Source organism: Strigops habroptila, chromosome 7 (assembly GCF_004027225.2).
Source record: "Strigops habroptila isolate Jane chromosome 7, bStrHab1.2.pri, whole genome shotgun sequence".
Lineage (NCBI taxonomy): Eukaryota > Metazoa > Chordata > Aves > Psittaciformes > Psittacidae > Strigops > Strigops habroptila.
Window position 1 is genome coordinate 13,319,210 of NC_044283.2, and position 18,940 is coordinate 13,338,149.

The 18,940-nt window shown below is 38.5% G+C and overlaps 1 protein-coding gene across 3 annotated transcripts in view; it reads right to left on the minus strand.

Moving 5' to 3' along the window:
• STK32B (serine/threonine kinase 32B) overlaps positions 1–18,940 on the minus strand; it is a 159,403-nt gene that overhangs the window by 60,886 nt on the left and 79,577 nt on the right. For 2 of the 3 annotated variants that reach the window (XM_030492852.2, XM_030492854.1), the window contains exons 4-5: positions 16,165–16,338; positions 8,038–8,097 (exon numbers count right to left, since the gene is read on the minus strand). In XM_030492852.2, coding sequence (XP_030348712.1) covers positions 8,038–8,097; positions 16,165–16,338 — 234 coding nt within the window. The remainder of the gene's footprint in view (positions 1–8,037; positions 8,098–16,164; positions 16,339–18,940) is intronic. The other variant, XM_030492853.2, reaches the window with a different exon arrangement.

Here is an 18,940-nt window from a genome sequence, read left to right on the forward strand (position 1 = left end):
CCATGCATAAATTTATCTTCTGAGAAGTAAAGGGTACAATAATTCATTTCATCAACTCAGCCATTTCCGTTTGCACTTTCTGGAGCCTGTTATACACAGAAGACTCACAATGTCAAAGGACATCGCTTCTAGTGTCCTGCTCTAGTCTAAAATGTCAAAAAGCCTAAAATATAAAATATTAATTGGTCTAAGTTCTGTCCAGTGGGACCTACTTAGTCTGCCCTGTTTCCATCTGGGGGGAAAAAAAAATCTGCATTTCAGACTCCAAATAAGACATGGAGCCAAAGTTGTAGTTTTGCAGTGATTTACCAGATACTGTTTCAGAATCATCAACTTCCAGTAGAAGATTGGGATTTTTTCAAATAAATATATGTATGTGGATAGATAGATATCAGATGTCTTAGAAAAATTAACTGTCCTTCAGGAAAGGCTGAGACTAACAAACTACAACTTGAAAGGTAATCTGGTTTCATCACAGCGTTTTCATAGTTTTATGATATTTTAATCATCACACGAATCATTAAGGCAACTTATAAATATAGAAATTAATAGAATTCCACAGAAATCTGTGTAAAATGAGTAAGGGTTTCAGGATTTGAAAATCATTCCATAAAACTGAAACACCTTTGATGAGATTCTATACATGCAATCCGAAATAATGTATTTACCACCAACCATAAAAATATAATTTTGTTCTAATACAGTCTGTGATGCATTATTCATGAACCTGAGGTACTCAACCAGTCAGTAAGCCTGGCAAGAAAAATCTTTCTATTGGGTCTTCTTATTTAAAATTGTCGCTTTTATTTGAAATCTTTCATTTTCTCTGCAATTCCTACTCCCAGGGTTTTAATGCAGAAGTAAAAAAATCCATAACTGCTTCCAACTAATTATCTGGTAGCATGGATTCACGTGATACTAATCAGAATCCTATCATTCAGCCCTTTATCACACTTTGGAGCCTATTCTTTCTGTGTGGCAACCTGTGTGGCAACAAGAGCATTTTTTAGTATGTATGCAAAATATAGCTGCTGTAATAATTTTGACAAGTGAAAATGCCCTCACTAATGAAGGCCTCTGAAGATCCTCCCTTTTCCTATATTCCTCTAAAGAGTGTCTGGACACCCGGCTCAAGGCTTGGGATTGTGGTACCCAGATATATATAAATCTGTTACGGTGATGCTAAGCACTGTGCTGCCTCTGGTTCCTGTTTAGTTTAGTATTATTTTTTACCAGGTGTCCAGGAAGATCTCGGATTTTCTTAGCACTTGTACAAGCCAATTTTATATAGCTCTGAAAAGAAAACTGTCAAAGAAGGCACCAGAACATGCTTATTTACAAATACCTCGACTGGAACAAGCTTGTTATTTTCCAATTTTATTTCCATTTGGAGAAATATGATTATGAAAATATCTTCAATTTTCTACTTGTAACAATAGGTGGCAGTAACGATATCTACATTTGAGTGAAAGGCCAGTGGTCTTCAGAAACACTGTATTTGTCAGTTTTAGCTTAGAGAAATAGTTGTAGTAGATATTATTATTCCAGGTTGAAGAAAATGAACTTTTTAAAACAGGAATCCTATACTGAACCTTTCACGTTTCTGGATATATATAGTCAGATGATAGTCTTCTTTAGCTAGGTTCAGCTCCTGAATTTGCATAGATGCTAAATTAAAATAAAAATATTAAACACAGAATGTTCCATTTTATTGTTCTACCTGAAGATCCAATATGACTTTATCACAGACTTACTCATATACTGCAATAGCAAGTAAAATAGGTGAAGATTCTTATATGCTATAAAAGCATACGTCCAAAGGAGAATGTGAACCTGTACTTTGCCTGGCCATGTAAACTGAACTTTTACATAACAAAGCGCAGACTATGTTATCCAGGATTCACTTCTGGACACAGTAGTTCTGTTCCAAGTGAACATTAAACAGCACAAATGACTTGGCAGGCAATCGATGGTCAGTTTTCATCTTGCCTGAAGGACTCGAAATAAAGACAAATGTGCCACTTCGTTTGCTAGAACTGCTTTCTAATGCTAACACTAGACACGACTACAACACTTGGACTTTTGGGTAGCTCTGAGGGGAATCTTGAACAACTGTCAACACTGTGATGATGCCAAAACCTCACCACATTTCAAGTAAAAAGTCTTTTCAGCCAAATGCTTCTCCAGATCATGTGGAGGAATCATGTAGGATCACCACATAGCAGTAATTTGTTGATACTCTCCCAGCTGATGACTTTGATCTTTTCTGTGTGGTAGCATGTTCAAGTATTGTTCAGACCTTCTGTGTGTACAAGTACAAGGGTCATACCCCTACATGTGAATCAGCTTTCAAGAACAGGTGACATTCCTGATAACCATGGGAAACGTACGACTCATTAGATGCTAACCTGAGTGTGGCATTTGGAAACAATTACCAGGTCCACCTGGAAAGCATACACATTGCAATGGTGATGCTTCTTTCCATGATACCATGTGAGAGCTTTTGGCTAGGAATAAGGAGGAGAATGTACTCAGCATGTACTCTGCCAGGAATTGCACAAGCGTCAGACTCTTTCCAGTAAAAGACATAGGCCTTCTTTCAATTTACACAGGCAGAAATCCATGTGTGAAACTAAATGAAAGAAGAAATTGATGACATTTGTCCTCTGCCCCAAGATAAATCAGGAGAGCATTGTTATTGATAAGCATGTTTGGCTTTATCTGTTGTAAAAAGCTAGCATAGAAAGTGCGGTGTTCTGAAGCGGCTGAAATTCACATAACTGCTCCTTCGGTTTTCACTGCATGAAACACAGAACAGATCTATTCAGATGTCTCATATCTCCCTGAGTTTGCTCAGCTTATCAGTCAAACTCAAAAATAAAATATAAACCAAAATATTGTTTTTCAACTGAAAATATACAGAATGTACAATATACACTTGTGCTTAAGCCAGCCACAATTCACACTGTGTGATTACTATCTCATATCCCTATGATTTGCCTTAAAAGCCCTACTAACTTCTATGTGTAAAAGTTCAACAGATGCCTGTTACAACAGCAGTATCCACAATACTATCACATTGTTTAATAACTGTCTCCTTCCTCCATACCATAACGCAATTAATTACAGCCAACATGGCTGGCAATTAAAGTACAGTTCAGCGTGGTGAACTTCACGTGCAGGCCAGCAAAAGTGACAGCAGCTTCCAAAGGTTTCAGGTTTTCAGCTAGTGCTTGGGCAGTTATCATTTCATTGCAGCAGTGGAGCTTCCCATTAAGGACATTTTCTGCTGATCCAAGTTTCAGCAGTACATATAGCAGGGAGAAGGGCTGTAGACCAGCAAATAGAAATCAGCTATGCTGTTGTATTCACTCTGATCTGAAAGCCCAAATGCTAGCATGAATGTCAGATTCCCCATCTCCCTCACCACTGCCATTATCTCCTGCTGTCTCAAGCCCATGACATGAGAACCACGGGTATAAATATTTGGGCCTTTTTTCCTCAAATTGACCACCTCAGACTTCATAATATACATGACCAGAACATATCACAGAGAGAAGGCTGAATACTTTCCACAATCAAGTGAGCTTTGATGTTCTGCATATGCTTCCCCTCTGGGCAGTTTTATTGATTTAGTATATGCAAAATTTAGCTGCAGTAGACCAGGATGGGAGGTGCAAAGTCTGTGCTTGAAAAGAAAATTGTATTTGATAAATGATTAAGAAATCTGACCTACTACCACCTGAATGTAAGTAGCAGCTGGCAGGTCTTCTTGTGAAATCCACCAACAGATGGATTAATGCTACGAAACAGGGGCAAATAGCTGATTTTATGCTGCATTTGCTCCCTCCAAACAATCTTTAATGTCTTAAACAGAAGTCTCATGACACTTGTCTACCTCCAGCCTCACCTATCGTAGAAAAGAATGTAATAAATTACTTCTAACTAATAACTTTGGGTGTTTTTAAGAAGAAACATTTACAAAGAAACTCAGAGATCAGTAAATGCGTGTATTCCTGCAGATTGCTGTTTAAGATAGATGAGACTTGGCAGGCTACATTTGACCCAAACCACAACTCATATTCCAACACACCACCTTTTTAAGAAGTCTCACTATTATAAAAGCTGTCAACAGCGTATTGCTTGGAATCAAACAGCCAAGAATTTCAACTCCTCTTGATGAACCTGGGTAAGGAATGCAAGGCTGGCAATATTACTTGAGTCCACAGACTGTAGTAGCAGTATCCTGTTTATGATTACTAGGCAAGAATATAGTACAGGTGAAGGTGTGTTTAAATAGAGTCTCTGCAGAGCAACTGCTCCTACAGTATCTGCTTGTACTAAAAATATTATCCTTGCTGCTTATTCAACTGAAACTAGAGAAGGGATTCAACTCTCAGATTAAAATACTTGGATCAGGTTCCATTGTGAATTAAGTGTCTATATTCCCATTCGTGATCAATGGATGTATAAATGACATGATCACTGGAGTGTAAAGAGCCATTCAGATTATCTATTTTTGGGTGAGCTGAATAGCTTTTTAGGTTCTATTGGCTGTGTTGACTGGGCATGCACTTGCTTAGGCTGTCAAATTGAAAAATACAGACTCCTGCATTAAGGTCTTGGTGAACTGTGGAATAAGTTTTTAAAGACATAAGAAACATCTTGCAAGCTGTGTGAAATTACAAAAACAACTGGGGATGTTCTTGAGTCAAATTATTGTAATGTGTTATCACAGAAGCACAGGCAGGTATTTAAGTCTCTTGCAGGAGTCACGCTTCTGGTGCTCATTGTCTTGTTTGACGTCATCTCACACCACGAAGAACGCAATCCTTCATAAGTGATAAATTGTGCTGTGGTTAAAATACCTCACACGCTTAAGAATATTTTTAGTTGCTGCCATCAAATAAAACATCCTCCTTGTTTGCAGCATGAAAGCCTCTGAGGTTCTGTATGGTCTTCAGCAGGTGAGGTTAAGAGGGGGATGTCTGAGGTTAAGAGGGATCCCAGGGGTTCCTCACATCCCTCCAGACAGGTAGCCATCACAAGCCCAGCTATTTGTGGCACCCAGGGAACCTGGAACTGCTACACAGAGCTGCTTTTGTATAACTGGAGCCCTATTTCATCTCAGGGAGATAAAGTCTTGTGTGATGTAAGGAAACTGGTGACCAAATATTTCTTAGGAGGGAAGAACAGGCAAAGACTGAGCATCACCATTCTTCCCATTAGCTAAAGACTTACACTGGTTTGATGTATATGTTCAAAACATAGACAACTAAGTCTTAATAATTCAATTTCTCAGCTTTGGAACTCATATGCTATTCCTTTTTGACACTGTGTCTTCCAAAAGCAGATATTAAACAATAACGATAGGATAAAAGACTCTTGACTGAAAATGGACATCCTTACCTATACATTCATAATTCTTAGTTTCAGCAGTAAGGTACTCTGGGACACAGGGAAATAAGCTTTCACTAGTGTTCAACTCTCTGTGCTTATGTAAGTGCATGTGTTTGCATTGGGGTCCATCTGTAAAGTGTTTCTGTGGCTGAATAGGTTTGCAGCAAAGAGATGAAGGAGCACCATCAGGAGAAAATTCTGCAGCATCTCAAAGAGGCAAGCTGTTAGTCTCTGTAGATTTTAAAGGCAGAACTCTAAGCAACCTATACATTTAATTAACATAAAAGCTGAGAAATGTAGCATTCTGGCAATAGGTTTTCAACTCAGCAAGTCTTGCTGAGTGATTATATTAGTAATTGTTATTGACTAGTGACTTGCTTTCAGTATAGACCTCTGACACTTGTTGACTAAGCCTATTGATCTGATATTTTGAAAGAGGACCATATCTTAATTTTTGTAGCAACCTGAGAGCAACATAACAAATCTAAAACTGCATTTCCCCACATCAGTACCTTTTCTAGGAATACACAGAGAGAGCATTAGAGTATTTTTTCTGCCAGTGTGTTAATTATCTGAAGAACTCTGAGCAAAGTTTTTCACAGTTGGTGAATAAAGATGTTTGACCATGACAATGACCAAGAGAGACAAACTTAAAGCCATTCAGCCTTCAGTAAGTGTTACCCCTCTGATCTGGAATTCAAATTCTGACATCGACTCACTATTTCCCCTGTTACTGCACAGCTCCCCTTCCCCCAACTTCATGGTGCCTCTCTCCCACATTGTCCACTCTCTCTGGTCATTCCTGATTTTGGCTTTTAGGGTCTGCCCCTCTCCACAGCAGCTTTCTCTTGCCCACACCACACTCTGCACTCCCCAGCCCTCCTTGTGCCCCTCTGGACATCTCCTCCATACTTTACACAGGGAAATATGTCTTTTTTTATCTTTGCATCCTCAAATCTATCTATCTTACCACCAATTTATTTTTTTCTTGCTACTGGTGCTCCAAAGTGTAGCTGCTCAGTTGGCTGAAATGCCAGCCACGTTCACTGAAGGTCCAAATTATGAACTCATGGGCCAGATATTTAAAGCTCAGTGTAAGACTTGTCTGACTTGTTTGTATTTCTGACACTGTTAAAACATTGGTATCTTCTGTGCTGTTATTTTTCTTGTAGTGGTTTTTAACATTCATGGACTCTTTTATCATTCCAGTTCCATTGCACATCATTTGACATGGAATGATAACAACTACAGAGAAAGATGGGATTTTAAGCAGAGTTGGTTTTTACTAAAAATTAACAAAGTTTGAGGGCTGAATAAAGCCAGAGAAAAATATGGTTTGAACCTCAAAATGCTTACAATTTGAACCCAACCTGACAACAGAGTAAAGACAGTATCTCTGAGGGCCCTCAATTTTATTGTAAGAAACTCATACTTCCCTTTAAAGCACCTGCGCTCCTAATTAAACCCTCAAATCTAAAAAAACCCCAAAGTGTGAAATGTGTAATATGATTATCACTGAAATAAGCCATGTGATTTATAACATGATTAGACACAGTGTAGTGACTGTGAAAGAAAAAAATAATAAGAGATGCTTCAGCCTTGTATTTTTTTTATCATCAGACTAGAAAGCAACTGGTTCACACTGAGAATTGCACTGAAGTTTCATGTTTATAAGAAGATGAACAGATAAATGGCTGAATAAAACCTGGTAGCCACTGGAAAGAGATTATTATTCATTCTTGTTAGTCTGACTGTCAAAATGATTTTGATTATCAGTGTAACGAATGACCAAACTCACCAGAATCTAATTTAATAAATGTTGGTTCATTGAAAGTATACTGCCTAGCAAGTGATGTTCCCACCATGCAAGTTCTCTGTTTAACACCATATTGTAAGTTTTTTCCTTGCTGACAACAAGGAATAGTTGTGTGCAAGAGCATCACAACTGCTTGTCTTGCCTCCTCTGCTTCAGGGAAGTGCAATTATCCTCACTGGGTCAGTAGGAAATTCCCCTGGGGATGAATGGAAACTGTGTGCACACATGCTGGGAGAAGCAGAGGCTTGTCAGTAGAAGTCTGTCATACAGCATCAAAGCATTGAGCTGTTGTTGTTTCTCCTCTCATCCAGAGAAGTTGGGACAGAAGTTTACAGAGATATAGACATGTTTGAAAATAACCCCGAGGGAGAAGAAGCCTCTGAGGAGCTCCCAAAAATAGGATGCAGATAATAAATGCAACAGAAGAAAAAGAAGTCAGCTTCAGCAGAACAAGACTCATGCCAACCTGTCTCTTAATAAGAGTCCCTCCCCACCAGATGATTTGTTTTGAAAGATGAAATTCTGTCAGAACTCCCTCTCTTTCTCATTCCTCTGTATATCTGCTAAATCAAAAATTTTACAGAGGAGACCACATCTCACCTGAAATACCAAAGCTGTACTGACAGCTTCTGAATGCATTTCCAAGGCATGAAGGAAGCTTAAATTGCAATATCCTTTAATGAAATGCCTTCTACCACACCATGGAAAATCTGGTTAATTCCTGAGATAAAAACCTCATGCAAGTCATGAAGAAATAATGTAAATATGTTCTTTGTTCCTTAAGTCATTGCTATTTTGTCATATATTAAAACAAAACTTACATTGGAAGGAAATCTCCAAGGGAATGGTAGAATACTTTATGTATGCATTGCTCATCCAAGCTGAAAAAAATATTGCAACCATTAAAGCAGAAACAGGAGAAGAAAGCAATTTTCCATATGCTACTGTTGGTTTATGCTTTGCTCAGCCTGAAGTTTACAGACTTTTTCCATATCTCCTCTCTCCATCTACATATTTTAATCAAAGATTTTAAATTTCTTCACTGGCTGCAAACACAAAAATGACTCAAGCACACTGCATGTAAATCTGACACTTCAGGGGAGAGAATATGTCTGTGTAGAGTCATAATGCTGTGAAATTTCCAACATGCAAACATGTCAGAGTACTTTTAATATAACATTAACACTGAAGCTTTGCAAAGAAGGATCAATATTGTATCAAAGGGGTTAGCTCTTGTTCTCTCCCCTGTTACTTAAGACTTCATTGCTAATTTGATCTTGTTGGTGAGAGGAGCTGTTGTTCAGCCTCTCCTCCATTCCCAGCTAGCACTGGAAGGTTGGGACAGCAGCACTACCCTGGCATGGCAGGCAGGGAGTGGAAGGTCACAAACCCAGGGTAAACCTGGCAGTGCCATATGAGGCAGGCAATTAATACTGTGGATACTGTTATGCCTCTCTAAAAGGAGTGCCTAATCATTTTAATTACTTATTCAAAATTATTTAAATGGCATTATAAGTACTCATATTATATTTAGAATTACAATATCAACATACTATTAATACAGTGGTCTTCGCTAGTATATATAAATTGGGAGCAGATGCCTGTACTAAAATCACTTGAATCTTTCAAGCAACACAAAGAAATTTGTAATGGACTTCTGTGAAAGGAAGATAGTGCTGATAACACACCACACTGGCCACAAAGAAACTAGCAATATACTAAAGCAGAAAACTAGCATGAGCCAGATCAGATTTGTGGATGAAGACCTGAGATAAACTTGAATACAGAGCTCTGCTACAGTTCTGTCAGCATCTTCTGTTTCAGAGCCTGAATCTTAGAAAATGATTCATGATCAAAATTTCAATACTAAGGAGCGGGGTAAAGAAGGAAGGAAAGCATTTAATTTTGTTATCCATCAATAAGGTGCAGAATCATGGAGATGAGTGATATGGAATATTTTAATACATATCATGTGCCCAGAAGACTGCTTGTATAAGACTTTTCTTCCTAAAAGGTAGGTTAATGTAAAGATACTATTAAAGAAAAAATGGAAGGAGACGATAAACAGTAACACAGAGAGGTGACTGCAACTGTTTTAGGTGGGGGTGCACTCTGCAGGATCTAGAAGTAGTTCAGGGGAAAGTTATTATAACCCCAGAACAAACATAAAGATAGGCTTTAAGAAAACCTTCTGGAAGACAGATGAAGATGAAAAAGACAAACCAAGAGTACAGTCTCAACCACAGCGACTGGAAAGTGGGAAATGCAGAGCAGGGAATAGGCAAACTGGTGTCTAATATCTACATGGATTTCATATGTTCCTTTTGAACACACTCCACAGAAAAGAGTGTGCTGAGCTCAGGCACCAGTGGACCTGCTGGCATCTCCAGGATGCTGGCTATCACACTGTCTGCAGAGCAGGCTGTATGGAAAGGTAATTCCTTAGTAGCTTTTTGCTGCCAGTTTTCAAAAAGGTTTGTACCTCCTCACGTGACGGAGAGTCTGAATGTGCCTGGGTCTCAGTTTCTCTATACTGCCTCCTGTTCTCGTGTGCTTAGCCATGAAAAGCACGAAGTGCTGGTTCTCTTTATGGAAATGCTTTATCTAGCTCTGAGATTTGTGTTTTCTGGTAGTGAGAAGTATGGAGCTACAACTAGTAGGAATAAGTCAGACAGATGTAAGTCCACAACGCCTTAATGATTTAGAATTTTATAAAAAGATTTTTAATGTTTATTTTGCTGGTTGCAGCTAAATGACAGCGAGATGAGGAAGAATTCAGGAAAACCTTTAAATTAGTGTGTAAAAATTATGGTTTGGATAAAATTGTTTGCAATTCTTTCCAGTTGTGTTATAGAACAATTTGTAAGATTTAACTTTTCTTCTAGATGCATGTCATACACTCCTCTATGTCTAGATCATAGTGTGGGTGTGTGTTTTTAACAAAGAATCCAGAAATAAGAAAGCTAACTACAATCACAGAACTTTTTTTTAGTGAAGGAAGCTTGTTCTCTAGAGCTGTACAAAGCATAAACAAACATTTAAGAGGGCTTAATTTAAGCTATCTTTGGCCACTGGAAGAGTTTCACTTAATGCAAGATAGTTGGCAAGCTCAATCTACAGTTCAGATCTTCCCTCTCCTCACACTGACCGGACACCTGAATTTTACATGATGTAGGGCTTGTGAGAAGAGTTTTCCTTGGCTAAACAAAATATTTCAAAATATTTCATGTAAAAGTATTCCTACAACTTTGCAATAATGAGAAGAAGATAGATGAAAGAAAGGGCCAAGGGGCAACTTCCTCTTAAAACTGTAAGGAGCCAAGCAATCTCCTGCTGACTGCAAGGAGGATGTCTCAGCATTTGGATATGAAAGGAGTGAGGGTGAAGGGTAGAGGGTGTCTTCTGGCATTTCGCCTGAGTGATGAAGGGAGACCACACTTCCTAAAGTAAAGGTTACATCAGTGCCAGTGGCAGGACTGGAGCACCTGATGGGGCATCATGAGTCTCAGAGCGTTCCCTGTGTCTCTTCCCTAATAAAGGCAGTTTTACTTCATTAGTAATCTAGTCTCTGGATACTGAAGTCTCACTGTGTTTCCAAACCAAGTTCATTTATTTGCAGTATGTCATCTTGTGTATCAGATGACTTCTTCTTTTACTTTTTCCAAACAGTGGTAAAATTAATTTGTCTTTGTAGGTAGAGAACTCCATTCAAAAGTCAAAGGGCTTGTTCTCTGCATATTCATATCTTGTAATATCTAATTCCTTTTTTAAGCACACAACTGAAAATGAAATATTTTTGTGCCTAGAATTTGTGAATCATTTTCTTTTTGCTCAGTGCTGGTTCATAAGCATTCAGCAGGTTTTCTGTGCTTTGTAGTTTGCATGGTGCTTCTTTTTTGGCTGGTTTTGATACGTTTTCTAATTTGCTTCTCTTACATAACCAACTGCTCAGTTCCTGCATTTTGTCCTTGGAAATAATGTGGGCTTGCTCTTGTTTAAAGAACATAATACGATGACATGGATGAGACATGGGAAGATAAATTAAGAAAACTCAATGGACAGGCCTCTTCATGTGTCATGATCTTTGGCAGTGCTTATGAATAGCAGACATACTATGGTTATTTTTTTCCTATTTCATCTACTTCAGTCTCTACTACATTTTATTCTTCATCTGCATGTGCTTACCAGCAAGAAAAAGGCTACTAGTGTGAGCTGAAATCCATAAGGAACTGTGTCTTTTTAGTATGTCCCGATAAATCTCAGGTTAGCACTATTCTGCCTGCGATATCTGTGAAAAATGACAAAGTGCAAATTCTCTATTTTCAAATAATTTCCAAACCTATTTACCGCTTACATACTAAATGGACAGTATGAAATGAACATTTTAAATTAGAGCTTGTTCTTTTGGTGTTTGGTGTCACAGGTGCACCTGGGAAAACCCATTTTAAAGAAGAGTTTAATCATTTAGACGTTATGTTATTTCACGAGACTGCTGGACACCTAGAAAGGCTCAAAGGTAACGAGCAAACAGGTATCTTCTGCACCCTAGCCCAGCCTAGCAGTGCTGAACGAGGAGTACATCTTGTCTAGCTGGTAGCAGCAAGACACCATTACACTGCAGTGGTTCAGCAGGCAAAGGAAAATGTAATGCTTGATTTGTCACCACCTTCCCTTAGCTTTTGCGCACTCTGCCCTGCTGCTGAGTAGCTGTTCAGAGCTGGAATAGCTCCTGGTGTTACTCTCCTTCGGAAGCAGAATTTGCAGGAATGGAAAACAGAGCGCTGATCACAGTAGCCACACAGCACAGACCCACCAAACCAGACCAATTCCACTCATATTGTGCTTCAACCAAAAATTTATATGTATGCTTATATGTATGCATACACACACAAAGGGTTTGTGCTAAAAAAACCCTACTGAAATAAAAATGCCCTGGGCATGCAGATCAAAGAGCTAGTCCAGTATCCTAAAATTGTGCTGGAAGGTTACCGCAATTTCCTTTCCAGACAACTGCTACATCCAGCCTTCTTTCTGAGCAGATGAAAACTGGCAGAGCCAAATGATGATGAAAAGTTGTAAGGGCAGTGCGGTTAACACTTGCCCTCTTAGAAAGGGAAAATGTGATTTTATCAGCATGAGCGTGTTACTTGGGCAGCAGCAGCAGCCCTGCCAGGTCAGTGCTACTCCAAGCCAAGGCTCTAGCTGCAAGAGCATCCTGGGACAGATAACACCAGAGCTGCTGGTGGAAGAACTAGCTGAATGAAAATAGGCAGTCTACTTTGGTAAGGAAGCAGGTGGTTTTATTGAAATGTATGAAGAGCAACATTTGTGAAAGGAGGAGGTTGAGTTACTCATGACTGAAATAAGTTTATTCAGCCTTTGATGGGAAAACTTTTGTCCAACACATTATTCATCGGTATTATATAAGCAGAATTGGAAAGAATGTGTTTAGTCATACTGTCTTAAAACAGCAGAAAGCCAGATTTGATCCAACATTTGAGAATGAATGAGACCACATGAATTGTCAGAAGCCTTTCTATGTATACTGGATCTGAAGGTCTATAATAAACACTGCTCATCCAGCTTTCAAATGATTATTTTTCATTTAATAAGTGTGAATAAAATATTTCTACAGCAAGGCTGTGAGGAAATAAGGTTTTGTGATGTAACCATTACCTGCGACCAACAATTTAGAGATATCTCAATATTAAATTAGCTGTTGTGTAAATTAAGTGAAAAATTTGCCCAGAATAGTCTTCAAATCATAGCTTTAAACTTATAGCTTTTATTTTTAAAGTTTTTATAATTCTGGCTGAACAGTAATGTAAATGCAAACATTTACAATAGAGCTGCAAGTGAGGTACACAGTGCAGCATTCATTATAGTGCCATAATAAATAAATCCACTATTGCAGGATTGTGCATGACAAATAAGGTTTTTATATACATGGGTGTGAGTAATAAAAATGACAAGCTTCATAAGCACACCAGAACAATAGCGGTTTTTACTCTATTTATGGTTAAACTTGTCCCTGCAGAAACAATGCTTCTATTGCTGAAATTATTGCCACGTTCAACGTACACGATGAACAAATCAGCAAATACACATCAGCAAATACAGAGGCATTGCAAGGCATCTTCCAGGGGAACTGGCATTGCACTAATCTGGCTCTTCTACATTCACTTGTAGATGCCTGATAATTCCTGTCCTTTTCATTATCACTTCCTTTTACAGCAAACTCCTGGAGCTGCAGGTTCATCTTGAAAAAAACATTCTGTCATGTTGCTAGATGCGATAGTAGTGGAAACCTGAACACATTTCATACACATCTGTAAATATTGAGGAGGAGTTAAGTTCCTGACTCACACGTCATATATTCATCTCTTTATAATACTGCAATTTGAAAATACACCTACCCAATCTGATGAATCATTCAAGTATTCTTTCTTTGTAGCCCAGGCAAAATTTAGTAAGGGGCTATCTCAATGATTCTGTGACTCACTAACCCTGTTTTTCCCTTTTGCTTCTGATGCACTCATTTGAAAATGAAAGATCTAATACAGTTTTGTAGGTTAGCGCATGAATGCTGACTGGAAGCACTCAGCCACAATGATATTGCTGAGGTCTGCTACCACGAAGTATAAGCATCAATGAGCTCTACTGGTTTCCTCTCTAATCGAGATAGTGTGTTTGCAGTGATTAAGTAATGTCTACATATCTCCTCACTGTGCATCACTGCTGGCTCAGCTTCTGAGCCAATTTAAATCAGCACTGCCATGCTACAGAGATTTATGGCAGCTGAAGGCCCATCCCACAGAGTGCTGTTCCAGGCGGTGATGAGGCAGAAGGCAGAATGTGCTGGGGCTCTCCTGGCTAAATAACCTGTTCACTGGCGTCTGGATTATTTGGGATTTTATGGCAATTGGTGGGACCATGAGAGTCGAAAGGCTCCTCTTGCCACAGTTTTGGTTGATTTGGGCAGAAAGAGATGAACTGGGAAAGCCATGCTGTGATCTCAGGTCTGCCAGCCTCAAAATAAACATCATTTCCATAACACAACAGAGTCCTGAACCAGACCCTTTGCACCCTAAAAAGTAATTCTAGCTAACCAGCCTGTGAGATCCACCAGAGGCAAAGAAGTGGGTATTTCGCCACACCTGGTTTTGCAAATGCTTTTGGTGTAGAGTGAAAGCAAAAACCAAACCCCAGAACTTGCCCCAAATGGAGCCAAGAACCACTTCCAGAAGCCCTGCCTTGGTACAAATCAACAAGTGTTGAAGGCAGTGCTGTTACTCTATACTACAACCAGTACAAAAGAGAAAATAAAGTAAAATCAAGTGCTTACTAGTCATGATTAAATAATACAGAAGAGAACAAAGTGTTTTGCCCAATTTTGCAGTTGGACCACGGCAATGCAGAAGCTGTCACAAAAAAACTATAAACAACCACAATGACTTCAATCCAGTCCTTCATTCTCTCAAGACATCTGCCACCTTTCACAGGCTTCTTTTGTGAAACATTTTTAAGTAACAGGCTTGTAGCAAAATACAAGTTTTGATTACGAACTGGGTTGTCTCATGAATGTTTTGACAGCCTATTTGCATAAAATGTCTCGTCATTAAAATGAGGGTGAGAAAAATGCTCATCAATTTGTTTTTCACTGAGAACATTCCTTAAGGCACAGAAACAAAGGTCAGATGAAATTCTGAGCTCCACTTTTAAAATATTCACTGACAAAGGAAAACGTATGTAAAATACATGGAAATGTACTAAAATAACAACAGTGTGATAAAGATATAAGAATTCAGAAATTGCTTGCAACGTTTACATGAGTTTTAGTTGCAAGCAAAACAACTGTTGCTATGTTTTTACTGGATTTTGTCTTGCATAGGTTTGATAATGCAGAACACTCGTCTACCACTTCAGATCAGAGAGATTTCATACAGACCCTCCCCCCCCTCAAAATCAAATCATATTTTATATTTGTTCTTTATTGCAGAATTGTGAGGCAGCTTTGGTAGGTGGATGGAATGAAAACTGTTGCTTAATGTATTTGAAGGAACTTGTTTATACTGGACACTGGAAGATCTATGGCACAGTTTACAGCTTAGTTTAGTTTCATCTCTGAAACATCCAGCTTTGGGAACACAAAAAACTAATTATTTTTGTATTGAGACCACTGTAAATCAGGAACGAATATCCTGAATTTACCCTGAAATGAGTAAAACAGAGGCTCATGCCCATAATCTTATAATTTCACAGTTGCTGTGTTAACATGAAAAGAGAAGCTACCCTGCTGCTTCAGTTAAACATCAGATTGTTTAAGGAAAACAGACCCTGATGCTTGACACTTTTTTGAAATGAATATTATGATTGCCAGCTGTAAGGCAGTAAAAATAACAATTGTTGTATATAAGAGGTGCAAAAAGGATGCACAGTCTATCACTGTTCTAATTTATTTCTACTATTTCTCTTATTTCACCACCTCTCTTACTCCTTGTGACCTTCATGCAGATTCTGCAAGTAAACAAATTTTTCCTTATTCTCAGTTCTTGGTTTTGTGGCGGTTCCCTCATGTTGTGTGAAGTTGTTGTACTGGATTACAATATTTTTGTGTCCAGGAAAAATGGGGCACTGGAGAACTAAAAATGAATTAAAAGCAGCTAGGATGTTGTTATGGGTTGCATTTAATGTTTAAAGACCATAGTAAAAAACATGCATCATAGTATGAGATCAGAACACGAAAAGGGTAGTATAAGAGGGATATGGAGCTACTGAATATCTGAGGACAGAAAGAAAACATTCTTCAGAGCCAAATTCCTCTCTCAGTTAACAATGAAAACTTTTCAGAGATTTTGAACAAACAGAGCTATGTAATCACATATGTGATAAAATTCCTCTGTTCTGCCAAAAGAAAGCAGCCTGTCCCTCAAATGAAATTCACTCACCTGTGAATGATGTGGTATCTCTGCAAATAATCCAGTGAAAGCGCCAGCTCACAAATGTACAGCTTAATAGTTCCTTCATTAAAGTGGACATTCTGCTGCAAATGGTAACGCAGATCGCCTCCAAGCAAAAGATCAACCACCATGAACATGTCTTCCTCATCTTGAAAGGAATACCTGGAAGAAAGAGATACAGCGGAGATCTCAGGCTGGTGACACAGCCATAGCTGTGCCCTGGGGTAGCTCTCAGGAAGCAGATCTGTTCATGGTAAGTCCATGATTTGCCCAAAAGGCATACACTGATTTCTTATTGCTGTTGTCCAGTCCTGCAACCAGACTTTGATTGTGGTGGGAGTATGCATATTCAAGGCAAGAAGAGCTTGAACTGCTGTTGTACTGCCATCTTATTTTAACCATAGATTAATATGTGAATGTTTAAAAACAGTATTTAAAGTACCTTTCACATTGTTGCATTTTTAAATAACCATATACTTATTCAGTTGACAAAATGGCTTACTAAATAACAGCAATAAAATGGAAGGCCTTGAAACACACTTGGTATTCACACATATACAACTGTAGCTCAATGCCTAGGGAAAGTATCTTGGCAGGATTGAGAGCTGCTGTCCCAGGGGTATTTTCCAGATTCAATAAATATACACAATGTTCTATTAGCTGAGTATTTTCTGCATCTTGCAGTGTAGCTCTAAATTCAATAAGAAATAAAACTATAATTTTACTGTCTAACACTACATATTTTTTCAGTCTGCAACTTCCATCTTATAACATGACAGGGTCCTCATGGTTACTGACTGAATTCTTCTGGACCCTTTCCCAGAACTGCCTGTTGAATACTCTCAAGACCAAATTCTGATCTGATTTAAATCCTGCAAATCCAAAGGTATAGCCAGCCAGTGTACAGTGTATATATAGTTCTTGGGCAAGCAGGAATTTCCATGTGTTTCTACTTATCTTGGCTATGTTGCCATTGCTCTGTTTATTTCTGAGCTGAGTAAATTGACAAACTCTGGTTTTCATTTCTGAATGCAACTGTCTAAGATATAGTGGTTTAGATTTCCCAAATGGGGAATGGGAAGACCTTACTTCTAATACGAAGTCACTCTTCTCTTAGAAATTGTTTTAGAATTAATTCTAATGTGAAGTTATATTAGCTTATGCCAGTTATGGATATGAACTGCTGAGAGGTGATCCACAATGAAAATGCCTCTTTACTGCCTTTTCTCCCACGAGGTGTGTAATATATGTTTGCTACAGATGTGATTCAGTTCTCCTGAACTGTAAAATATATGCTAAGGAAATGAAAAAGAGTGGGCTTCCAGAAAATCTGCACCCACCCTTCCCCCAAAGGCAGAAAAGTCTGTATTAGATTATTCTAATTGATAGTTATGTACAGTTTCACTTTCATCCCCAGGCTTGCACTTTCTGAAATGAGGCATTGCTTAGGGGTTGTCACAGACGGTTTGTTTTGGATTTAAATGCTTGCTATTCTTTCCGAGCACAGCTCTGAGAAGCGAGTCTCTAGGTACTCTGCTCTTCTGGTGAATTTCTGCCAAATGCCAGGAGGTGAAGGCTATTTTATTTGCATTAAGCTTACTTCTCAATAAGTCAAATCTCTGAAACAAAATAGTAAAGGAGGTGGCATATCATGTCTGCTCACCTCCAATACTCAGAATTTCATAAAAGACACATGCTAAAAACCTAGAAGACTTCAATTATATTCAAATTACGCTGGATGTTGTGCATTACTGAGCCTAGAGCAATTGTAAAAGGAAAGTTTAAATATGTAGTTATGTTGAATTATTTTTATTTTTTTTTTGACATTGCTCTTACTTTAAATAAACTGGTTGTAGCACAGAGCAGATGTAATGAGTGGTGTTATTTTTTCCTTCAGTTACTGCTTGAGTAAAGGGTAGATTTGTCTGGTTCCTTTCTATATATATTAAAAAAAAAATAAAATCCAAAATTAGAATTACAGATTAAAAACTCTACTTAAATGTATAAGCGAAATATTGTATTTAGCCTGGGACTAAAGAGCTCTCCTGGTGTCTAAAATCATAGGATTACATGCCAGTAGAAATGGTTCTGCTGCAACTCTGGTCTGAAGAAAGAAAATGTCCCAAGTAATTTTTTCAGTGGTTCAGCCACCATGAAGCAGAGGGTGAAGGCAGGGTAAAGAGTGACTGCTGTGAACATCCTTGTAAATTGAGTGACTAGCCCCTTTTCTGGGAGGATTATGAGTGTGTTTTAAAGTGTACCCATGAATGTTTAGACTAGATAAAAGAGCCATCAGGACAATACAGAAACAAATGTGAAATATTGTTCACATCCAGGTTGCAATGTTTGCACTCATCAGCGTTCCTGCATTGGACACTTTTAATATTTGGCTGGACAGGGTGCTGGGCCAGCTTGTCTAGACTGTGCCTTTGCCAAGGGAAGTTGTACCAGATGATCCTTGAGGTCCCTTCCAACCTGGAATTCTCTGATTCTATGATCTGTCATGACCTGTGAATGCAGAACAGTTTTATTTAGATGTTAAAATTAGAATGATGCACAGAGGCACAGCTCCTGAGGAGCTCTGTATACCCTCTCTGATGTTCTCCTCTTTCACCTGGAGACAGCTTTTTCTTTCATTTGTACTGATATATATCTGTGGCAACTTTGCTGATCCTGTCAGAAGTGTTGTGTGTGCTGGTATAGTTAAGACACAAGTTGCAGAGGCCCAGTTTGAAAGAACAGATACTGTGGATAGATATGTTCA